The 26,012-nt window shown below is 35.2% G+C and overlaps 1 protein-coding gene across 1 annotated transcript in view; it reads left to right on the forward strand.

Annotated features, from left to right (window-relative positions):
- Window positions 1-26,012, forward strand: part of CRPPA (CDP-L-ribitol pyrophosphorylase A) — a 126,260-nt gene that overhangs the window by 61,513 nt on the left and 38,735 nt on the right. Inside the window, exons 6-9 of the mRNA XM_087773830.1 lie at window positions 3,153-3,250; window positions 8,619-8,708; window positions 9,425-9,517; window positions 13,928-14,056. Coding sequence (XP_087629956.1) covers window positions 3,153-3,250; window positions 8,619-8,708; window positions 9,425-9,517; window positions 13,928-14,056 — 410 coding nt within the window. The remainder of the gene's footprint in view (window positions 1-3,152; window positions 3,251-8,618; window positions 8,709-9,424; window positions 9,518-13,927; window positions 14,057-26,012) is intronic.

A 26,012-nucleotide genomic window follows, 5' to 3' on the forward strand; every position in this document is an offset into this window, starting at 1 on the left:
TTGATAGGTAACGTAATAGCAAGAGAGAAAAAACCAAAAGGTTGGGCAGGTGAAAAGGAAGGTATGGTATGAAAGTAGGGAAGACAAGTAGAACAGTGGTGGATGGTGGGAGGACAAGAGCTGACAGGCAAAAACTGAACCAAGGGAAGTTCCAACTCAAAGGAAAAACTTTTCACCATGAGGACAACCAAGCAGTGAACAGGTTGCCTGGAGAGGTTGTGCAGTCTGCGTCCTTAAAAGTTTTCAAGTGCCAGGGAGGCAAGGGGCTGAGCGACCAGGCCTGACCTCATGGGTGATCCTGCTTTGAGCAGGAGTTTGGACTACAGACCTCCTGAGGTCCCTTCCAGCCTGAATCATCCAGTGGTCCGATGAAAAACAAAATTTGGTTAGCTGAGTATTAAAATTCTTTGTGACAGGGCCATGATGTGGCTTTCCAGAATGACTGTTTCGTTCACCCAAACAGACTTCGGAAAACCAGGAATGAAATGCTGCACACAGTTAGCTTTACTGGCAGTCAGCAGAACTTGTGAAATCCATGGGATTACGAGCCAGCGCTCCAGCTGTGCTCACTGGGTTCAATATGATTACACTGAGTGATGGAGAGCTCCATCAGCTTACCGGAGGTGGGACACAGGCAGTCTCGGGAAGGAAGGCTCCACCGAACCTTGCTTCCCACAATAGAGCAAAGGTGCAGACCATCTAAATTAACATATAGATGGTTTTGGTCACTTGAAACAGTTGGGATTTAAATGGAAATTGAGATTTAAACCTCAGCTAGAACAGAACTGTTGCTTTGCTATGATGATTTTATAAACAATGATTTCCCAGACTTCCTTTATTGATTTTTCTTGATCATTTAAAAGCATGCAGTATCTTTTCAATGTGCATATTATCATTACTTTCATTTTTTCATACTTTATTAACAGGCTTTCCCTGCATAACATTACGTTCCTCCTCCAGATTAAAAATGCATTTTTTCACACTTCATTCAATTTTGCTTTCTTCTTTATTAAATTCAACCTGCAAATCTTAGTCGCTTCTTTGGTAGTTGTCTCTCCTTTCTCATTGACATTACAGGAAGTGAGAGGTTTAAGGGGGCTGGGGAGGGGAGTGAGATGGGCTTTGATAGTTGCAGCCTTTGAGCAGCCTCTTGTGAGGTTACTTTTGACACTTGCTGTCGATAACTGACTTCTTTTTAAAAAGAACTGAGCGTAAGTTATGGTGCCTTTTTGGATTTCACAGCCTTCATCCACATGTGGATTTTTGTAATAGCTCCAATCTGACCTTCTTCATTAAACTACTTAGTTCAGTACAGTCTGAGTTCTTGAAATCTGATATGCCAGTCTGCTCTATTATGTACATCTATCTTGTATCTGCAGTGTATCTGCATTCCATGTACTAAATTCAAGCGGCTCTTGCTCTGATTTCAATCTACCCACCGGTTTCTTTCTGCTGATAAGAAATTAATTCAATATGGTTTCCCATTGACCCATTTTTTAGACTGTAAAGTTACTCTGTATTAAGTAGAAGCCAACTTTGATGCATGTTCAGTATATTTTTTTGCCCAGTGAATCTATGGGAAGATAATTTCTCCCACAGTTGTCGTATCTTGTGATTTCCAGTCCTGTGAGAACTGGCCGTGCATTTTTTTAATTCTCGCTTTCATCTGGTTGTGATGGGTTATAAGCAGATGTTTATTGTTCTCTCTCTTTCTTCCCCCCTCCCTATTCTTGCTAACTTAATACAAAGCCAGTTGCTACCACTGTTTTCATTGTCATGTTACAAATATTGGAGATAATAAATACCCATGATTTATAAAATCATTGTAATTATCTTTTGAGATCCTCAGTGCTTAATTGACTTTTCCTGCTCACAAAAAATTGTTTAAAAATTGCAAGCCACTTTCCAATAATGTTAACTGTGCAGCAGCTTTAAAATTAACTTTCAGGTCTGTATGTCTATTTTCGTAAAGAAGTCCTTGAGTCTACAATAGAAAGGGAGATGTTTACTTAAATAATGCATCTGATTGAACTTATTGTGTGGTATGTAATTGTAAAAAAAACTTTCCACATGCAACAAATATGTATCTTTATATTCAGACTTGTTTGAAGAGCAGTTAGGCCATATTTTTATAATTTCTTCGATGTCTTTCACTACTGATTTATTTTGTGGTGGTGTTTGGTATACTTCTGTCCCTGAAGTTTCATTGAAGTCTGCTTTAAACATAATTAGACTTTACATTTATGAAATTTCTAGCTGCTTATGGAATGGCTACCCCAAAGACATTGAAAATCTTATGTTTTGGTCTGCATGTTAATTCAATATCTAAAGGATAAAATCCTGAATTAGAAGTGAGAGTTCCAGACTTGAATTATTTTGATTTCTTTGCTTAAAGAAAGGAAAATGCTCACTGAATCTTGAAACTGTAGTCACTAACAAGAGAAAATACTAATTTTCTGAAATATTTGCTTTATGGAGCAGATCAGGCAATAACTTGAAACTATTGTTCTTGGTATTGACAAAATATTATATTTTTTCCCCCACCAGTAAAAGATCTAAGAAGTTCCCCATGCCAAGATCTTTGTCACTGACTCTGCAACTTTTTTGATATTGAGGTGAACAGTTATATCGGCTGTGTCCCTGACAGTATCTTCAATACTTTTTTTTTTTTTTTGCTATAATGTAGTATATATTGTTGGGAAGATTTATGCTATCTCCTGGGTTTTTTTGCTTTTCTCAATATTGTGACACTGCACTTAGTGATCTGTTGAAGGGATAAATGGTATGAAGTTTTTAAAAAGTTATTTTCTTGGTTGTCATCTAGTGTCAGTAATGTGGACCAGAAGAAATACCTTTTCATGGAAGTCCCTTATTTAAATGGGCTTTGGGGACAGACCTTATGTGATGTTTTCATGTTGTACAAAATCATATGAAATATAATATGAATTTTATATTTGAGATGTATGTTATATAAATTATGTAGTTATATTAATTGTGCCTTGAAAGAAGTCATCTTAAAATTAAGTTTACAGCTGTTGAAAAGGTTCTGTCAAGAGACAGCAGTATATGGATTGAAGGTAATGTTTAGCAGATTAGTAATTTTGATTGATTTATCTTTGCATGAAATACTAAGGGTTTTTTCTTGCTCACAGACAACCTATCACAACAAGTTTGTGTTATTACCGATGTGAAGGAAGCTGTTGCACAAGTAGGTTTTCTCCTTCATGAATCTCTGAAAAGCCAAATAAAAGTAAGTACAACTCTACAACTCTATGGCTGTAAACTGTATGAATAATTTAATGTTTCTGGTTGTCACAACTCATAAGAAATGGTCTAAATAATGTGAATACAGAAATTGAGACCTCCTGTGTCACTGTAGTATTTATTACAAGGGATTAACACCAGGTGTGGAAGTTGTCAAGAAAGAAGCATCTTCTGCCCAGTTGTGCTGTAGAGGGGGATCTTGCAGATCCTCTTAAAATGTATATACTGGATTAGAGGATAAATTGTATCCAGACAACAGAGAGGCCATTTTATTTACATTTTATGAATTCAGTAAGCCCAAATTGTTACAGATATGTTACAGAGGAAAGGGTTTTGTTACTTTGAAGTCTGAATTAAAGTCTGAACCAATTAAAGAGTAAGTTGTATTCCTGCAGAGCTACGAACGCAATGTCAAATTGATCAGCCTTCTTGCAGAGAGTTAGGGGTACATTTCAGTCATAGTGAATGCTCATTGAAGCCCTTGCTGTAGGATATTGATGGAATTTTCTACTGGCATTTAACTATCTTTTTCTTTTTCATTATTCCTACTAATAGAGCTATCACATATTTTCATTTTCCCAGAGGTGATTAACATTTTGTAGTCGCTTAAATCTTGACTGATCGTGGGGTGATTTTTAATTATATCTTATGTGATGATATCACATCTTTCTATTATCCAGAGAAACAGACAGGGAATAGCTGTTCAAAAATACAGGTTTCCTGATTTGCATAATGTTACTTCTGTAATGGTTTTATTCATGTCTGTTGATCTTCTGCATTGTGTGCTTAGTTATTAGTAGGATGTTCTTCTGTAGCAATCTGTGTTGCTATTTTATAGCTAGAAATGTCATTTGACATTGTACTTACAGTTTTTGTTTGGAAAGAATTGTATTTAGTGTGGAAAATCATGCTTTAGATCTATTAAATGTCTACATTTAAAAGTGCAAAACATTAGCAGAGTTCAGTAAGCTCTTTTCTTTTCTGAATAGCTGTATAATGGAGCATAAATATGTTTCCATTTCACTGATACCAGATCCATAGCTATTTTTTCTTTTTTCTCTCCATTTAAACTACTCTGCAATTACTAGGAAAACATCACTTACCCATGTTAGAAAAAATTTACTTCTTTAAATGTTGACTTATCTATATCTATATATTACGTTTGCATATAACCACTTTAATCATACCACGAGAAACACTTCTAAGCAAGTAAGAAAAGTCAATGAATGCATTATGTTTGATCAGCCAACACTGTGACTCCAGACTTAGCAACGTCAAATCAGACTGGCACCAAAAGTAGTTAAAATGTACAACATGTTTGCAAATTGTCATTGCAAAACCAGTTCATTGTTGGGTTGGTCAGGCACCTGCACCTACAGAATCATAGGATCACAGAGTCATTTAGGTTGGAAAAGACATTTGAGATCATCAAGTCCAACTGTAAACCTAACACTGCCAAGTCCACCACTAAACCATGTCCTTAAGTGCCACGTCTACCCGTCTTTTAAATACCTCCAGGGATGGGGACTCAACCACTTCCCTGGGCAGCCTGTTCCAATGCCTGATTACCCTTTCAGTGAAGAAATTTTCCCTAAAATCCAATCTGTACTCCCCTGGCGCAACTTGAGGCCATTTCCTCTTGTCCTATTGCTTGTTACTTGGGAGAAGAGACCAACACCTGCCTCGCCACAGCCTCCTTTCAGGTAGTTGTAGAGAGCCATAAGGTCTCCCCTCAGCCTCCTCTTCTCCAGACTAAACAACCCCAGTTCCCTCAGCCGCTCCTCATAAGACTTGCTCTCTAGGCCCTTCACCAGCTTTTTTGCCCTTCTTTGGACACACTCTAGTACCTCAATGTCCTTCTTGTGAGGGACCCAAAAATGAACACAGTATTTGAGGTGCGGCCTCACCCGTGCTGAGTACAGGGGCACGATCACCTCCCTGGTTCTGCTGGCCACACTATTCCTGATACAAGCCAGGATGCCATTGGCCCTCTTGGCGCATTTGAATAAAACACACATAAAATGACCACAAACAAGGTAATGAGGGCATAAAATGAAGGGATTCATACTGATATGGGACTGATTTTTTTTGATGGCTCTATTAAATCAGTTTATTTAGTTGTTGATTTCTAGCACCGTTCTCTTTTCTGATCCATGTTGTCTTTCCTCCTAATGAAGTTGACTGTTAAATCTCTTAATACTTTCAAAACGTTCCTGCAAAGTACACCTGCCAAAGAACTCCCATCAAGATCCCTGTCTTGTATTGTTTCTTGAAACATCCTTATTCATTCGTTTTATGACCCTTAGGCTGAAAATCTATAAAAACTAATATTTATGTATTGAGTGTCTTTTTTTTAAACAGTAAAATCTGTAAGACTTAATTTTTAAGCTTACTAATATACAGAACTTCTAAATTTGCAGCATCTTAGAAAGAATATATCCACTGGCCTATGATTTCTGAAGTAGAAGCACAGTAGCCTTGTGAGAGAGAGATTTGACTCTGTACAATGTGGTAATTATTTTAAGCAAGTTCAACGTACCGCACTGAAAGCTGGGCCTTTTCAAAGGGCTAATTGGAGGGCAATTGATCTAAATAAGGCACTAATTAGGAATCATTCAGTAGAGTACCTATTATCTGAATTTTAAACTAATATGGTCAATATTTTAACATTTTTAGGTAGTTTTGACACTCTAGTTCTTAGTAGCAGCCATATTTACTTTCAAGATATTTGTTAACTTGCAGATGCATCCTTAAAGAAGAATTCAAAAGAAATTTTGTTAGAAGGATTTCTGAGAGAGACTCCAATAACATGATAATGCCAATAACAGGGGAAAAAAGACCTAAAAATTGAACTAGTGAGATAAAGAAAATGAAAATAAAAGCTTTTCTAAAAAAAAAAAATAAAATTAAGGCAACAGTTATTGCTTTCAAAGTACTTTAAGAGTAAGTATTTTAATCAGTGTTACTGTAAACTGTATAACTAATAAATGAATGTTTTGCAGAAGATATCTTACTGTGAAAGACATAAGTTGAGTCTTTCCTTAAGTTTGTTATTTAGCCCTTTCTCTTGAAGCGAAAAAACCTAAATGGGGGCTGAAGGTGTTTGCTTCTGTGACTGGAAATTAGGTACTCCTGCTTATTCAGTGGCAAGGTGCTCCTGTCACATGAAATGTAATCAACTGGATGAAGTTGTGTGTTATTTTTGTGACTGGATAAATATCCACAAGCAGTATATCAAAACATTTTGTTGTTTTCAATTAGGAAATGAACTAGTGTTTCACTAGTAGAAATTGACTAATATCTTAATCATTGCATCGTCCATCTGCTGGATTGGTGTTAATTGTGTTTTTAAATTCTGATATAATGTAACTAACTTTTACAGATTCCCAATGTCCTGGTATCATTTTTTGATTTTATGAAAGTGCATGTTGAATAAAGTTAAAACTTCAGCACAGGGGATCTGACAAGTAGAAAAACATTTAAGAAAACATATTTATTATTCCGATCTTCATGTTCCTAAAAACTTACCATCTGCTTCTTTACACTAGCTGAATATCAATTGCTACAATGACCAGAAGTGATTAAGCAAATTCGTATACTTTTTTCTATTTAAACACTGAAACATTATGTGACAAACACTTTTTACTGAGGTGGTATTTTTAGGTAATTTTTACTCTCTCAGGTAGCTGATAACTTTGATTAATATTAACTTTAATTAAAAAATATTTTTGCATAGGATACTAACATGCCAAATAAAATAAGAATTAATTTTAATTAATTAATGATGTATTGAAGCTTCTAGTTAGGCAGCTGTGCTTACTTTTCCAAGAGAGAACTCTGATTTAATTTTTGCTGGATAATATGGCTGTAAAACAAAGGCTCAGTGTACTGCTTTATCAAATTGTTCAAGTTAAGTCAAAACTCTGATACACTAAATTAATTTTTAAATGTTCAGGAATACTTAAGCATCGTGTATTGTAATATCTCAAGGGAAAAAAAAAAAAAGTAGGCCGTCTCCCTTGAGTCACGTTCCGTTTACCTTCTGAAAAGACTCTGGCATGCAGTATGTTCTTGTTCATCTAAGTATGTGCAAAGTTGTAATGGTATTGGGGATTTCTGATTTTACTTCTGCAGAAGTTAAAGCCAGGAGAGCCCTGGAGTATTAAATTTTTAAAATGTTTTAAGTAATTCTTGTCTTCTGTGATTTTTTTTTAAAATCTCTTTAAAATGTTAAATGTCAACTATCTGGGGCTGTGTTATCAAATTTTCAGCCCAAAATGTTTCTAAACTCTTTAGTACATAAATATCAACTTTTGGGTTTCAAACCACCTTCCTTTACAAACAAGTTAGCTCCCCAGTTATTACAAATACAGCTGTTGATAACAGCACAAAACCTTTTAAAATGTTGTATTTGGTACTTCTGTTGGATTGTGGATTAAGTGACATTTGGAGGGAACACAGCAGTGTGTTGCTTCTGTTGTTTGCTGCTATGTATAGTATGTCTTCTGGGCAGAAATAAAGCTCATTTGAGCAGTGGAACAGTGAGGTTTGCTGGTTTAATAGAAGCAACACGAAGATTTTTTTTGCCTTGTTTTCAAGTTTTTTTTTTTTTAATTGGCTTCAAAGTGCTGTCTTCTCTTAGGGAACAAATTCCCCTTCTACTACCTGGTTTGCTGTTAAGGCAATCCTGAAGCTGATAATGTAGTACCATCTACTTTTTATTTTAGGTAGGATAAGATCATTTCTTAGCTGGTGTTATAGTTCAAGGTTGCAAAATAAGCATGTCTGTGATTCAGACAGTATTTTAAAGTATTCATTGAGGAAGTTGTTTCCAGGAGAAATTCTAAATTAGTCTTGTCATATGCAGAATCCTAAAATACCTGTGCACCTGGTCTTTCATACATACTTCTTAATTTATTTTATTTTTAGTTACATGGAGAAAAAAAAAAACTATATTTTTTGAATATTATAAAGATTTTCTCAGAATTAGAGGTCTAAAATCATTAGATCATCTTGATCCTATGAACAATGTTTTCATCTCTGGGAACAGTTGAACATCCTAACCCAGGCAGCAGCGCTAGTGTCTGATACTTCCAGGGCTGTTTCTGGAAGGGCTTCCCCTAGCAGTATGCTTCAGCAAAAACTTGCAGAAAACTGCAGGGTGTTGGACTCCATGCTTCACTGTTCAGTCACCTAAAAATCTGAGCAATTTTTAATTCTCATAGTGGAAATAATAATTGCCAGTTTTAAATAATTTGAATGATCAATCTCTGCCATAATGGTGGAAGCTTTAGCAGGTCGTTAAGGCTGAAGTCAAATTTGTGACATAGTAATATTTTTTTTTTCCTGATCAGGTTGAAGCTATGTCAATATCTCTAAGCAAAAATGATAGCCATCTACAAAACATCTTTTCAGGACAATGCTACAATTTTGTTTGCGTAAATGTAAGTAGTAAGGATGCATGCCTTTAGTTTTGCGCTTAAAACTTATTACTAATGGTAAATAATAATTACATATTTGAATAATAAGCTGTTTGTTATTTCTGTCCCGTTGCTGTGTGCATTCTGATGTTTGGTGTTTCTGATGTGCACCAAACTAGACCTCTGAGATACTGGTTCATTCTTTCTCTCCTGGTTCTGCACTTCCATCAGTATGTTGTTAAACCAGCCATGAATTCTTGAACAAGAGGAATGCAACTGAAAGTACTTTAAAATTTCCTTTCATAGATATTGTATTGAAGTGAATTGTCTCAAGAAGAGGTATGTCATATGTATAGTCATCTAACTGTGCATTGCTACTGTGGTCTAAATTAGTGTTTCCCATTTTGGACACGTACATGCCATGCAATCTGTATTTGGGTCCCTGTATGGGAACAGGAAGGTTTTAAATGAACCATATCTAGACCAATCAAGACCCTTAAGCTTGTTATATATATATTTCTTAAGGGTAATATAATTAATCTCAAGTTTTTTCAAACAGCTATAACTTTACCAGACAAAAGCATTACAAATATATTAAAACCAACCAACCACACAAACAAAAACCCCCCAAACCAAAAAAGTGATGTATCTTTTTTGGTAAATAACAGATCTTTGAATTCCATTTTTATGAAATCATTGTTTGATGTTTTCACTAATTCTAAAAATTTATTTTCATTTAGGATAAAAAGTATGCCATTCAAGAAACTCAGCAACTAGTGGAAACGTTGGAAAAATCAAATATTCCTCTCTTATATCCAGTTGTCCTTATTTCGGTAGGTAACTCCTGTATATTACTGTAGAAAGCATCTAATGAAATATCTCTAAATGTTAGACTAGGTTTAAACTGCTGCTAGCTCTGAATAAAATTGTAAATTTGAACTATAAATTGGACTGTAAAGAGCATCATTTGCACTTCAGCAAATGTACTGCATGCTGTCAGGAAATAAACCAACACTAGCAAATGACAATTTGTTATATATTTCTGTGAAAGACTCATTGTGGCTAGCCATACTGAACTGTTAACTCCTGCTTTGCTGTTGTGCTCCATCTCTGTTGGGGATGCTGCAAATTATGTACTCTGCTTGAATGCTCAGTTGAAACAGAACTAAGTGGCTTTATTTTTTTCTATGCTCTGTGGTTTATTCAAAGTTTTAAAATTATTGTTGCTTTTCTGGTCCAAGTATTAAAAATTAACTTTGAAGTACTTTGCAATATAACTTTAATACATACTTTACTTATTGAGATGCTGTAACACTGAAAAATCTATTCTGGTATGTGGCAATAGTTTTAAAGTGTATTTTTGGCTGAAATTCTCATTACTTGAATATTGCTGCCAGAATAATTTAACAGTTCATGTGGACGACAGCTGAAGGTGTACATGACTTTTATTTTACTCAGGCTGTTAAAAAGGAGAAAATATGAGTAAATTTGAAAGTCTCCGTCCAGTGTAACCAGATCCAGTTAATTATGTCATTATGTTTTCTGGCTTAATAGGTAGGGATGAGAAGTATTGGGTGGAATGAGTGTCATTAATGCCATATGTCACAAGGAGTGTGTCTCTGGACTACGTTTATTATACTCTTCAGCAATAACACAAGATAGCATGTTTTGATTTTAAAATAAAAGACTATATATGAAGCCCTTGAAAAAGGAATAAATAGTTATTTTACATGGGGCCTGAATAGTATCTGAAGTACACAGTCTAGTGATCTGGAGGTAAAACCGAGCATTTACTTCTCAATTTTAGGCTTAATCTGAAATTTAAGTGTTGAAATTTCATTACTGATCTAACAAATAAATGAGATATCATGAAGATCAATTACTTTTACAAATGAAAAAAGTTATATCCTTACATATTGTATGCTGTTGTCTTGGAGTGAGCTACTGTGATTCTATGAATGTCAATATTTAGCACTTTTTTTTCTTGACCCTATTTCTGAGGAAGTTCAGGGTAAAGCTTTAATTTTACTGAATTTTCGAAGCCAAATTATTTCTGCCTTTGATAATCAGAGCAATGACATGCCTCCAATTCTGTTGCCCATTGACAAGGCTACTGGATATGCAGAATGCTCTTTTCTGGACTGAGAATGTTTTCATTAGTCAAGAATATAAAAACCTATTTCTGTCTGTGTTAAATTTTGGGGGTGTGCAGATAAAGTTGGAATTGTTAATCAACTAGGTAATACTACGGTGTTAAAAGCATGCTTATTTTGTGCCCAATTCATAGCTAATCTCTACTCTGGGCTTTGAATTAAGTGCTTTTTTAGTGTGACACATAGAACATGAGAGCTTTGTTTTAATAATTGTAGCTATAAATATTTTGGACTTAATATTACCTGAGAAATAGGTATGAATGCTTGCTTACACAAGCTTACCATGAAACTCGGGTTTTGCCCCTAAGATACTAGATCTTGAAGTCATTGTAGAATCCAGCACCATTTTTAATGAAAGTATACTTGCCTGCAGCATGGACAAATTATTTAGGTGGACACCTTTTAAAATAGCCTCAGGAGAAAATGATACATTTAATCCCTTTACTCCAGATCCATCAGTTGTTCCTGACAACTACTTGAAACTTCCCAAAACTAAGACAGTGGGAGAAAACTCTCTTAACTAGGTGGAAGCAGTTGCTAACATTTAAAACACAGATACACATATATTTGTTAAAAGTATCTTTAAAAAATGAAGTACCCCAACTATAAAAAGGCATTTTATGCTACACATTGAAATTTCATGGAGTTACCACACTATCTTTTGGAAATACAAGAAGATAAAAATAGGAGGACTGGAAAGTATGTTTTAAATGACTACAGAATTAGCTAAACAAATCATTGTCTCATATTAATCACTGGGAACTATTTAAGTCCTTTAAACTTCTGATCCCTAAAACTCATTACAGATGGTATGGCTGGGGGATAGAATCTTCCTTCAGCAGTCTTTAATTAAATTCAGTGTTGGGTGTCCTCTTCACTAAGGCTTATGAGTGGGATTTTCTTCAGCTTTATTCTTTGCTATATACTTCATTTATAAAACCTGAATGCATTGTTAGTGAGAAGTCCTGCAAGACACTTTCGTTTGATGTAAAAGGGCACATTAATATTTCTCAGGCAAATGTGACTCAGAATTTTAAGCAATATGATAACATTTAAATGCATAGGGTTTAGGTACCAGCGTACGGGAAACATTATTCTTTTCTACTCTGAAAAGTAAAACTGTTCCTGGTAGTGAAGAATTGAAAGGATAAATGAGGAAAGCAGCTAACTGCTTCCATTCTAACCTTATAATCAGGAGCAGTCTAATGTAGACTTTAGTGTAATTGGAAAGTTCTTGTATTTTCTTTGATTTCAGGCCACATGTAACTTTTTCATAACAATCTGATAATTAAGAGAATCAGTTTTATTTTTCCTTTCAATGTTCAGCTTCTTTGGTTGTAAAAATGACAGGTGTTATTATTGTGCCAGACTGTCTGTTTAACCAGTCTGGGGAGAATTATCCCAGTAAAAGGATGAACTTGCACTGGGCATGATGACTTCTGTCCGTATTCCCTCCTATAAATTGCCACAGATTGCGAAGTCTGTCCTTTATCCTGGTGCCTGACTGGGGGGTTTTGTGGCATCTGTAAGCTGAAGCAGCAATTGGACTACTGTATGTGGACATAGCAGAAAAGGAAAGATTAATGTTATAGGAGAAATAGGAAGCACAGAGGTAAATTTTATGCAGTTATTTGTCTGCATCAAACCAGTAACCTGTCCAACTCTGCTATAACCAGAAGAATCATATTCTTAAACTGACTTTACTTGTCTGAGTAATACCTGTTCACGTTTATAGATGCTCTGAATGGATATGATTTTTATTTTGTTGTTATTACTTAGGGATAGAAAGAAAGGAATGCTAGTACTTCAGCTCTGCAGTTGCCAGTATTTGCGTTTCAGTACAAAAGTAAGTTTGAGAAAAATCTCTTTTTAAAACTATGAAACAGGATAATGGTAAATAGGTCGTGTTGTCTCAAAATAATAGGTTTTAAAATTTCTTGTAAATAGCTGTAAATGAGCAGTACTTAGCCTTGTTTGGGGTAAAAAAATAACAAAATAATGAGTGTTTGAAAGTTAATCGCTCTGCCTGTGTATTAGAAGACAATAGCTTTGCTCCTGGTGAATATGCACTTAGACAGTAAACAGCTTTTTAAAAAGTGTTGCAAGGCAAAATGAGTAAAAACCTGTTATCTGTCAGGATGAATTGAACATAAGGTACAAAGGGAATTTGAAATAATTTTCCCAAGCACGCAGCTCTGGGGCTACCTCTATACTCCTATGTCTCTGTAGTACTTACAGATAAGTTTTATATTGATGGAATCATTCAGCCAGAAAAATATTTTCTCTTTCTTTTAAGGGGAAAGGTATTTCTGCTATTAATAGATGCTGAAACTATATGTACAAATCATCATCCTTAATTTTGATTTCTACAGTTAATAGAAACTTGTAAAGTAAACTGATTAAACTGTGGAACACGTACGCCTTGGGAAAGGGTTGACCTAGTTGATACCTCCCTGGAGATACCAGTTCAGGTCCTGTAGGGCCCACCATGTTTGTGCAGCATCCCCGCTGGATATAAGACCTGCCTTTCCCTGCCCAAGAGCTCAGGACAGTCATATCTCTACCTTCCTTTGAAGTAGTTTCTGCTTTTTAAACTTGAAGTGTTATCTTGTAATTAATCCAATTTAGGCAACTAATATGCTATACTGAAAAGGTAGTAAATTAAAAATAAATCTTTAAAGAATGCAGTTCCATTTTGAAAACCTTTAAGATGCTTAACAAAAACACCAGTATTTCTCTAGTATCCCGATAGTAACAAAAAAATCTGTGAAAGTTAGATTAGAGCTTAGAAAAGAATGTTGTTTGTCTTCTGATTTAATTAAATATTTTTAATATGCAGTTAGAACATTGTGTTCTGATGTGTTCTGGCATATTGGTTTCACTGTGCTTTGAAAAGAAATAATTTTCATGTCACTAAATGTATAAGTAGTGGAATTCAATAGTAATAGAAGTTAACTAAGAAAAGCCTTTGTTAGCCTGGATTTTTATGTGTGCTTAACACATAAAAATGAGACTAAAAACTGTCAGTCTAAAATAACACACTATGGAAAAGGTGGAATTGTTTTGTTTTTCTTATTTGTTCCTTTGCAGGTGCACTTGGATATTTCAGAAAATATTTCTTTCAGCATTGGGATGGAGGAACTAGCTAGGATCAAGAAATTTGCAAGGGAAGTGAAAAAGAAAAATATTTTGGTTTATGGTCTCCTTATCCAATATAAGGTATGTAATTCTTTTCCTATGTGCAAATTATCTTCTTTTGTGATTTATATGATTAATGATAGAATCTTCAAAATCAAAGGGAAATAAATATGACATGAAAAAGATTTTTTGGGAAGATTCTTGCCTGTTCTTGTTCAAAATTCAGAAAAGCCTGTAGTTATAGGCAAAAATGTGTTTTGATTAGAGAGGAATAAATGGTAAACGTTTTTTAGAAGCATGCGAAAATGTCAGGGCCCTTTTTCTTTTTGCTTTTCTGCTTTGAAACTTGCTTTTTGCAGCATTAAAAAGGTAGAAAGTAGTAAAAGTACATTTGATCAGTGGTTCTGCAGAATTTTACATTCCTCATCAAAACAGTGTTTGGTATTCAGGTGACAGAAAGGGTATGGCATATAGGTGTTGAAACAAACAGCATCCATGTCTGCAATAGCAGCAAATTGCCTCAGCTGGAGGCAAAAAGGGTTAGCACTCCAGCATCCTTTGTACTCACAAAAGCTATTTAAAATAAACCATTTTGCCTGGAAACATGTTCTGCCAACCAGAAAAGTAGGCTGCCTTGCCTCCTGTGCAGATATAGTCTTTGCAGCTTCTTAACTTAGTGAACAGTGAAGGAAGAAGAAAGAAAGATATTCAATGGAAATTTTAATAAAGAAGAATAAATGTAATCTGAACTGATTTTTTTAGGTTGAGTTAGGTGTTTCGGTTTATATATAATTGATTAAACATGGCTATAGTTATCTATCTTTTTCTGGTATACCAAAGACTTGATTTGCCCTCCAAATTCTATGGCTTTATTAAGAGCTATGAGCATCAATACCTATCAGTTTATGCTTTTACAGACTTCTGATGCCAACAGAATATGAGTAATGCTATTATATGACATAAGTTTGTCTCTTGTTCGTACCACATACAAGGGCACACAACTATTTTCAATCTTCTTTCTGGTACTATCAAACCCCATTTTTTTCCAGGGTGAATTCTGGCTTCCTTTGGTAAAAATGATTTGAATAACTGTTGAAATGTAGCTCTAAGAGGCACCCTATCATGGTAAAAAGTAACATTGCAAATATTGCTTTCGTGTAAGTACAGGTTTTTTTCCTTTTAAACTTCATGGGGTGTATATATGATTTTATATGCAAATGGTCAAATATGCCTATGTGGATAGCAACAGTTAGTAAAGCTGACTGGAAAAAAGGAAAAACGTTTATAATCTTCAGTAGATTTTTGTGACCATGTCACCAAAACATTTTGTCAATAACATACATGTATAACAACAATATGAGATCTGAATGGAAATTCTTGATCCTTGGTGGTAAGAGAATTGCAGCAGAATGCTGCCTCCGTTTCTTGACAATAAAAAGCTAGAATGATAATATAAGATCACTGCAGGCAGAGTGTCATTTATTAGCATGGAAAAAGTATTATATAGAGTAAAACATTTTGCAAAATAAACTACTACTAGCTATCTTGTTTTAAAATGGCTTTAAAACATGTCCTGCTCACAAAGATGGGGATATAGTCCTGAGTTCCGGCTTGTCAGTGTTTTGATAGATGACTAACAAATAGGTTACACAGACCATGTGTATATGTGTGGTATATGTATCAAGTTTTCTTTTAGCTGCAGTTCTACAAAGAACATAATTGTTTCTAAGTGAAGACCTATGGAAAGACTTGACATATGAATCTAGAAATGCGTAACCCAAACTTTATTGCTGGTCTGGGGGAGAGTGAGAGGGGGGCACTGTGAACAAAAGCAATTTGTTAAGTGAAAAGACATCTTTAAAACAGTTTCTTTTTTTTGGTTTTTTAAATTGCAAAGCATGATTTGAGAGTCACCAAGGTATTTTACTTTTAGTACATCCCATTAGCTAATAGGTGAATCCATAGGTGAATTCCATGCTGGAGGATGGAAAGGTGAATTTCATACAGGCATGATGGGTGTCCAGAGGAAGTGGAAACACAAAAAGCACCTGCTGCTGTAATGCAGGATACTCAGCCTATTGTTGCAATAACTTCTGTCAGTATCTGCTTTCCAGAAGTCCCTGAAAGCTATAGTTTATTTCAGGAAAAGAGTGATGACAGATTACTTCACAGAGCTTCCCTCTAGCTGACAGGCTTATATCATCACTACCAGACACGTATGGTTGATATACACACATTTACTAATTCAAAAACAGGAATAAAATGTAAGTGACGAGGAATTTATTGAGACACATGACCATGGTAATACTGAAGTGAAATTATTTTACATTTAGAAGGGTTATATGATTAAGTGGCTGTGATGATCTGTTATAAAAGAATGTGGGGGCACTCATTAAGATTCTGCATTAGAAAAATAAATGTGTTGAAATAAATATTTTTTGAGGTATATAATTGTTTTTTACGTTTTGAAAATGGAAGCAAAATGCTTTTGGAACCTAGGAGTACATTTTTGACAGTATTGAAGGAGATACAAAGCTGTAAGAAAAAGTATAAGTCTTCATTTTCATTTCTTAAATGCAGTGTTTATTTGGTATTTAGAAAAAGATATCAAGTGCTTCTAGGAATATTTGATACTCGGAGAAGCTAACCGGGAAAATTAAAGGAAAAGGTTTTAATGTGTTTTATAAATGACCTGCTTTGTACCTTCCATTTGCTCAATAAGTGCATGTTCACAGCTTGTACACAAATAGTTATTTCTCTCATAAACATCATGCATGGAATACCAAATTACTGATATTGATACAAAGATTGGATCCACTTCATTACAGCTCTAGTTTGCAACCTGTAAATATTGTTGATTTAAATTTCACTTATGAAAATATTTTCAAAGACAGTTCTTCTTTAAAACAGTTCCACAATGTTAGAAATGTTTTACATACTCACAACACAGAAGAGAAAAGAATATTCAGTAAATTCCAGAGTCTGAACTTGTGGAGTTAGCTTTTGAGAGTTTTTCAGATGAGTTGAAGGAAATAGCTGATAAGCGAGGTGACTTAAAAATAGGGAGAAAAATCCAGTTTTCATGAAAGATATAACCGGCATGTGTTGATGACAATGTTACTAAAATTCCAACTGTTTTGATTTAATGAGTACTTTACCTTGAAAATAGCAATGACTGGTATGGTATTACTATCTGTCAGAAAAAGAATTTTTTCTTGATAGTAGTTAGTCTAGTAGGGTGTAATGCAGAACAGCCAATTCTGAATATTAGGAGGAAAAGCTATAAAAAGAAGCCAAGTTAGTGTTAAAGAAACAAAGTTTTACTTAAAAGGAGTGTTAAGAATTGTTAAAAAACCAAAGAATCTAAAAGGTAATGTCAAGACATGGAATCCATGCAGGGCTGGAAACATATTAGTCTTAAAAGCATTGGTTTATGTCATTCAAACTACAAGATTTGGGAGGGAACCTCAGCTGCATATGGTAGTTATTTGTTGATCTGTGTTCTGAGCAATGGAATAATACTGACCTTGGTCTCACAAGCACATACATTATTATCTTTAAACATATCCTAGGTAGTTAATGGTTTTATACTTAAATGTGACAGTAAGGTTTTTTAAAAAATACTACTTTCTCTATTTACTGCTGTTCTCCTTTTAAAAATAATGTATTGTGACTGAATTACAAAAAATAGTCAACGCACATAAAAAGAAAATATAAGCAGCATTTCCTAATATGGGAGTGCAAATTCTGAAGCTTGTAAAGGTTGCAGTAATAAAATCTTGGTCCAGAAGTTGCAGTAATAACTTTGTTACTTTTCACAGAGAACAAAAAGGAACAATTATCATCCAAAATAAAGCATTCATGGATGGACATAGGAAGCCACAGAAAGCTTTAAAATATGAAAGTAATATTAATATATCTTGGTTATAGAACTATATTAATTTTACATAATTCTACTTCAGAGAGGCACTGACAGAATGTCGGGTCAGAACAGCAACTATGTGCTAAGGCTTGTCTGGGGTAAGGTGGCCCCAGATACTTTTGCCTCTGAAACTGCTATTTGATTAAGGTAAAGGAACTGTTCACGATAGCCAGAAAAATCACAGTCCATACACTAAAAAGACACAAATGACGCAATAGACTAATTGTTATGAAGCTGCTTGAAACTAAAAGGAAACTGAACTGTGGGTGATTTCTTATGCAAACATACTGGATATTTATCATGGTCTTTAAGACTTTTTGAAGACAAGAGGCCCATCTACAGTGTGCTTGATGGCTCAAGAAATACTTAGAGTGCTAAATGTGTTTTCTGTCTGACTTGGTAAGCCAAAAAGGTAAACATTTATGGTTTCTTTTTCAGCAAAGGTATCTCAAAACAGGGATCACGACCCCAAATGGGATCATCCAAGTGGCAAAACAGAAGGTGGTTTGGCAACCAGTAGTGAGATAATGAGCCTGAAGGGCAAATGAAGTAAAATCACAAACCAGAAGTTTGATAACTTGTTGAAAACATGAGCCATGCCCTGCATGACCTCTGCATGCTTCTTAGTTCATTTAATAATCAGCATAGAATTGATCAAATGGTTGCAGTCCAGTTAGAATGATTGGGATGCTGCCTGGAGAACGCTCTCTTCTCAAGATGACCCTTTTTTTATTTCGGCTGCAATGACATAATAGATTGTAATGAATCTGGAAACCGACATCTATTCATAGAAGTCCTTATGGCCAAGTAATTACTGTTTAGTATTTTCAAGAGCCAGAAACTGAACTTTTAAGTAGCATGATCCTATGGACTATTCACTCTTTCGTCAAGAAAAACTGGGCAAATGAGTGATGAGCCAGAGTGATCTTGCTTGCACAGAGTATGGGACAGAGAAGGAAACCAAATCCAGTTTGAAACTTTCTACATGAGTAACCTCATAGAAATCAGCATCTCTAAGCTTATTAATACAAAGGCCTAGCAAGTCATTCACCGATAAAACCAGAGATTGATATTTATGGAGGCTGGACACTATTTTATCCTTAATTATTACTACTGTCTGCAATCAGTCATGACTGCATGTTTTGCAATAAGTAGAACTGACATGATGAAAAAGGTTCACAAACACTGACTTATAAAATTACAAGTAACTCTTGATGGAATTTTCAATGAATAAAAAATACAGAACTGGAGGCTCTATTAACTTGATACTCAAGAAATCAAACATAAAACTATCCTTTTCGCTTGGGAATGGCTCACACAAAAATAGTAAGATCGCTCATAAAGGACAATATTCTGAATGGGCCATATAGCCTCTTAATGCCCCCAAAAGATAGTAGCAGAATTTATGGAATAAAATGTTTATAGGTGATATTTTGCATATATCAATTTTCAGATCTTTGATAATTTCAGTAATATGTAGCTTGTCTTAATATTTGAATTTTGCAGTTGGGTGGAGATTATTTGAAGCAGATTAATTTGCTTTGGTGAAAAAGATTATACTTTCATGGAGAAGAATCATTGTGCTCCATCAGTATTTTCACATACACAAATGATTACAGATAACTTTCTGACCCGCCTTGATAGTTTTGTCTTTGATTTTGTTTTGAAATCTCCAACAGCTCATCGTTCATTCATATATTTTGCTGTGTGAATGTGTGGAAATCTTAACAGGCTCTGTTCAAAAAGTGTATGATCAAAACTATTGGTCCATCTGGTTGATTTGATCATCAGAATCTTTTGTCTGTCAGACTTGCTGCCATGAAAGCACATTTACAGGAACTTCAGAAAATAGCACAGTTTTTAAATATAGATTTAGTCATACTGTTTGTAATAACTGCCTGTTAGCACAACATATTTCTATCATTTTTACGTTAGCATCAAAATTGTTGGAGAGTACTCTTAAGATTTCTGCCAATGAAATATTTATATTACTTAACTAAGAAAATCAGTTCTAAATTCAATGTTTGAAAGACAGAAAGCTGAGTAGTTCCAAGAAATACTTCTATGTGTGAATATTTTTTTCCACTATGTAATATATAGATAGAAATAATAGACCAGCTAGGTGGCTTTTTATTTTGAACTGAATCGGTTTGACCAAATGAGCCTTCTGCATCTGTTTTGTACTATTTAAAGCATGTCAAGGAATTAAAAAAGGTCATGTCTCTGGAACATTAGTCAATTAAGAATTATGTTAATCCCAAATTTACCAGAATGTTTGTTAAACTTTTGGGCTTTGAGTCAGGAATGGTCATAAACATTTGAGTGTTAAATTATTTAACACAAAACCTGGAAATCTCACTTTTGCTTGAAACGCTGTGGTGCGTACTGTTGCGGGAAGCGCAGCTGCTTGCCTGTACTGTTGCTGATTTTAGTAGATATCCTGAAGCCTGATACTGGATCATACTGATCAACAAATTGTGACTGTTATTCTTTTTTTTCAGGGTTTTAGTGTGTCTACCTTGAATGGATGCATACGTTCTCATATTTGCTTGCTTGCTCATTTTCTGTCGCTGTCTTTCTCTCTCTGTTGTTCTCTCTCCCTTGCCTTTTTCCTTGTTTCCCCTCAAGTCTTCCTCCTCCCCTAGCCAAAACAGGTAATAAATTAGTGGATTTATTACAACTGTGCATCTTTAATAAAAGCACTCAAATGAAGCATTTCCACAAACTAACTTCGCAGTGCAATACCAAATTCCCAGTCTGAGGAAGATGAGCTTTTTAGAAAAATAATTGGTAACCTTTTGGGTTTTCATTAAATAACTGTATAGGTTTTTATCAGAGAAAGGTCAGAAAGTTGCTCAATTTGTCTCTGCTGTTACAGCTTCTAGCAGTTTAACAAGCTGCACAGAAAATGATGAGATTAATGTTTTATGCCTTTTACACATGACCTTTTTAGACTTATTTCAGCTATTGAACTTATAATTGGAGAAATCAGAGTTCTCCCATCACCTTGTCAGCCAAAATGATTAAGGCATGTAGACTTATCTTAAAAGGCATGTCTTCATATAATGGTCTTTAAACTTCCTTGCTTTTATAGCCCAGTTCAGCCATTCTGGCAATGTTAGTCAATAAAGGTTGCCAGTTGTTTCTTTTGTGGATATTTTAATATTATAAAATATATTACTCTAAAATAGCTTAATAGTATGGTGTGGAATTTTGGGGAACAAGTGAATTCAAAAGGTGAAATGCCGAGCTCTCTAGAGGAGAGGAAATATAATGTACAATCTAGCAACTTAGAAAAGTGTGTATGTATTAATTATGCTAGATAATTTAATGTGATAGGAAATAAACATTGAATTGGAACCATTTGCAAAAACAAATACTATGAGCATCAAATCTGAGTTTCATCTTCAAATCTGTTAGTATGAGTTATTCTGACCATTTTTTCCATCTTATGAAAGCTTTGATGTTGACCTGCTCTCCCTTAGTGGAAACATACAAACATTTAAGATGAAAGGATTTTGACACAAAATCTTGTTTGCAAACAAACTGCTTTTAACTTCTTTTTTCCATTGCTAGCTTGCCGAACAGAAACCTATGAAGTCCATTGTATCTGTTTATGGACAGTTGCACTTTCAAATTGTTAGTGTTGCAATTCTCGACTTAAAACAATGCTTGTACTCTTTTTACTATCTAAGCTGGGCATCAAAAACTAGTCTTCTCACCTTACTTCCATGCTATCCCCCAGAGGCATCATTTATCAGGTCACCAAACCACTCACCTATAGTACAGACTACATCTGTTTTTTCTGGCTTAGCTCTGAATACATAAAACAACAATAAAAAAGAAGCTTACTAAAATTGTTATGTGTGCTTAAGAGGCTTTTCGAAAATGTTGCCAGCTTGCTGTTGTGTTAGTTTCCTAATGATCTTTTGTATTTTGGATGCACTTTTTTAGCGAAAAATATGGCTGAAATTTTTCAGATAACTTTTTCCAGTTTCAATGCAAAGTTTAGTTTTATAGCTGAATTATTAAACAACTCTGAAAATAGGAGTTTATAGAGTCAGTGCTAGCTTGGCTGGTCATATAGATGTTGATCAGTATTTTACTGTAGAGTTGTCTTCCCTGAAAGATGTGTTCTCTGTTGCCTTATAAGTTTTGTATTTAATCATATGGCAAAGATATGTAACATATCTGTGGAATTTAGGGTTTCTACAGCCAAAGTAATTTCTGCTCCATTAATTTACTTGTCTCCAATGCTAAAGATATCTGTTGTGCTTTAATTTTTTCTTACTATGCCATGTAACTTCCCCCTTCAACCATGTAACTTCCTTAGTTTGTAGAACATTTTCATCACTGTATTTGACCAGGAAAACTTATGAAGTCCGTCAGCCATTTAAACACAAGAAGAAATCCCCATCAAGCTGGACATTGTTAGTAACTGAAACCATTCTGTGGCTTTTGCTGCAGTCCTCATGCTATGGTAGCTCCTAAAATTTGTGCAGCAGAGGCAGTGGCCATCAAATCTATATTGGGAGTATTAATTTCCACTTTCACTCTCTCCCGCTATTTACAAGCAGGAATCAAGTAATCTAGCCCCAGGCTGACTTTGGGGGATTTCTTTACAAGGGTCAGAAGCAGCGCTTGAGGTTTCTGTACAGATTTGAGATACTAAGTCCCAAATCTTATTTGTTGCTTATATCAAATTGTTCATATGAAAGTCATCCATTATGGAACATACCCAGTGCTGAAGTGTATAAAAATAATATGTGATATTACACTTTATGGCAAAAGCCCTATAACATCAAGAATGAAAAATGCCCTTTATTCCCCAGCCTATGCACAACCTTCAGGTCCCAATGAACTTTCAACAATTATTTGGGAAGATTGAAATAAAACATAACAGACATTTTGGATTAAAAATATCAGAAGACCAATACTTTTGTAGTTTATTTAAAATAAAGTTCATTTTCTCAGCATAACTGCTAGAAACAATAGGAAATTATAAACCTGCTTTTGCTACTCTAGATCTTTCCCACCATGTATTTTCTGTTGTCTTCCAATGAGACTGCTTTACTTTTTTATTCTGGGCTTTAAGAAATGTGAATTAATCCAGCCCCATTTACTTTCTTCTATTATACTAGAGCTGTGTTTCTTGACTGCAATAGGATTTTTCTTTGAATGAAAGATGATGCATCCTTACATAGGATGAGTGAGAGCTTTTCTTTTCACACGTTGTTTCTGCAACTAGTTAAGAATGCTTCTTTTAATACAATTAACAACACTCATATAACCTTTGTTACATTCAAAAATGCAATAAAAAATTGCTAAAGCTATAGCATTGAGAAAACAGAACTGGAAGAGAGTGTCTGACACTGACTTGAGTCCCCTGCTTCCTAGTCTTCTATTCTTTTCATTAACCAGTCAAGTGCTTTTCTAAAATGAGTTAGGTTTTTCTGCATCCCTTATTCTTACTGGAAGACCAGTTGTGTTTTATCTCTTTCTGCATTCACAGTGCAGTCATATCCTTCTCAGAATTATTTTTATAGAACAAAGAATTCAAGCTCTTCCATCCTTCCTTTGTGTGATATCCTGGTCTATCCTTGTAGCTCCTTTGTGCACTTGAACATTTTTCAGATTTGTACAAATATGTCACTTCCCTGTCTCATCTGGAATTACCTGTCCTGATACATCCCAGGTTTGGGTTTCTTTTTTGGGGTGGGCTTTATTATGCTGCAGTATATTGCCATCAGAGATGGCCATAATGGATCAGATCAGAAGTTTATCTAGGCCATTATCTTGTGTCCAACAGTAGCTGTAAGGAAATGCCTAGGAGAGAGTCAGATCAGGACAAGCATATATGACACCCCTAATTCTCTCCCTATACTCAGTTATTGTTAACTTAAGTATTTCCTGAGCCAGAGCTGTTTTCTGTGGAAGTATTAGCCCTAATAGATTTCTGTTCCATGCTCTTGTCTAGTCCCCCGAGGTCCATGTAAACTTTTAGCATCCACTGCATCCCCTAACAAACAACTACATAGACTGGAAAACAAAGAGAGGTGGTTCTTCACAAAATAGCTTCCTAATCACAAGGTCTTGCTTCTGAGTAATAATGATCTGCTGAGATCCCATCATTTAAAATGTGAAATACACATGCATTAGTTTAAATTCATTTATATTAAATTTCATTTATCATTTTATTGCATAGTTACTCAGTTTATAATGGTCTTTCTGCATTTCATTTCAGTCAGCCCTACCGTAATGAACTTTGTATCATAAGCAAACTCATATTATTGCTTACTCATTTTTCCGGTTAATTTATGAATGTGTTGAACAACATAGATCCTGTAACAAATCCCACCTGAACTATGCAAGTTCTGTTCTGAGAACTGACCGTTTACTCCTACCCTCTCCACTCTGTCTTTTGAGCAAGTATTTATCCATGTCAGGACTTCTGTCTTACGTTGTGGCACCTTAGTTTTCTTAAAAACCTTTGGCAAGGAATCTTGTTGAAAGTCTTGGAAATCCCAATAAATTCAATCAACTGTCACACACTCCTTTGATGAAATCCAGTAATATTGCAAAGTAAAACTTCAAAGAAGGACCCATTGACTCCACCGTCGTCTTTAACTTGCTGTCGTCTATTACTGTCCAGTAGTTCATTTTTTGTTAAATTGCCTGATACAGGCTTAAAGGCTTTCTATTCTGTAGTTCTCTGTATCTTTCCAGATTTGTCTTGTTTTAAATTGGCCATTAGTACCACCCAGTCGTGCCTACTAAGGTAATTTTTAAACTAGAGACCATACACCACCGTCAGGAGCTGAGGTTAGAACTCCTGGGTGAATGCCATATAGTCTTGAGGATTTGTTACATTCCTCTCTTTAATTTCTTCCATACTTCTTCTACAGTTAACTGCAATTTTGCAGATTATTTGGCTGTTAACAAAGAGGAGATCCAGCATGTGAATTTTCCCACACCAATTCAGAGAATTAATTTACTTTCCCTGCAATAGCTATGTCTTTCCTGAGCATTCACTGTACACATTGATCATCAGTTGGCCCTACAGACTCTCTGGCAGACCTCCTGCTTCTGATGTGTATGAGGAAAGATTTATTATTGGGTTTGATTCTTTTTGCTATTTCTCTTCAAAATCTTTTTTGTTTGTTTGCCTTACTGTGTTTTTGCATTTACTATGCCAAAATTTATGATTCCCTTTATTTTTTCTATTTGGGCATGTCTGCATCTTTTTGAAGGATGCCTTCTTGTTCTTACAACCTCTCTTATCCTGCTGTTTAACTATACCACCCTCTTTCTCCTTTTACTCAAGCTTCCCCCCCCGGCCCCCCAAGCAGTATCCCTTGGCTTTGTGCTTTCAATATGGTCACCCTTAGTAGCTTCCATATTTCCTGTGAGGATTTAGTTCTCCTAGCTGCTCATTTATCTTCTTTTTAACAAGTTTTCTCAATTTTTCATTATGTAGTTTCCATTTCTGTCCCTTTGGCATTTTATATGCAGTGTATGTAATCCAGGCTCTCTGCCTTAGCTTTGATCCACTCAGTGACAGATCTGTATTCTAAATTGGAAATATAATACAAAACACTGTTTCTTCTTGGGTCGATTTGATTTCCTTACTCTCTCTTCCCCATTCCCTCATCTGCAATTTGTTCTGTCTGTTTTCTCCCTCAGTCTGCCGTGTCGCCCTCCTCTTTCTTGGCTTTTGATCCTGGCACTTTCGGAAGCCAGGATCTTCATTCTTCTTGTAGGTCTAGCTGAACTACCTGATTCTTGTTGCAAGATTTCTTATATTTTGACCTGTTTCTTTTCTGTTTAATGGGACATGAAACCTGTCCTTCAGTTCTATTTCTCTCCTATTATCTTCTTTCTTTCTCTGCTTTGTCTGTATTGTCTTATGCTTCTGTGGATCTTTCTGCTCCTATTGTGGCCTGTCACCATGGGTTTGTTATTCAGCAGATGTTTGCAGATTTTGTCTTGTCTAGACAGGCTTTTTTGTTCTTTCTTCAGCCACAACCGTGTGTCCTAGCTGAATCTTCCCTTCTGAGATTTCTAGCACAATGTGTTTCATGCGTACTGACTATCTTTCAACTTCAGTGTGTGTTT

The sequence above is a fragment of the Nipponia nippon genome, unplaced genomic scaffold (genome assembly GCF_047370975.1).
Source record: "Nipponia nippon isolate SJK-2023a ecotype South Korea unplaced genomic scaffold, ASM4737097v1 scaffold_1, whole genome shotgun sequence".
In the NCBI taxonomy this organism is placed as follows: domain Eukaryota; kingdom Metazoa; phylum Chordata; class Aves; order Pelecaniformes; family Threskiornithidae; genus Nipponia; species Nipponia nippon.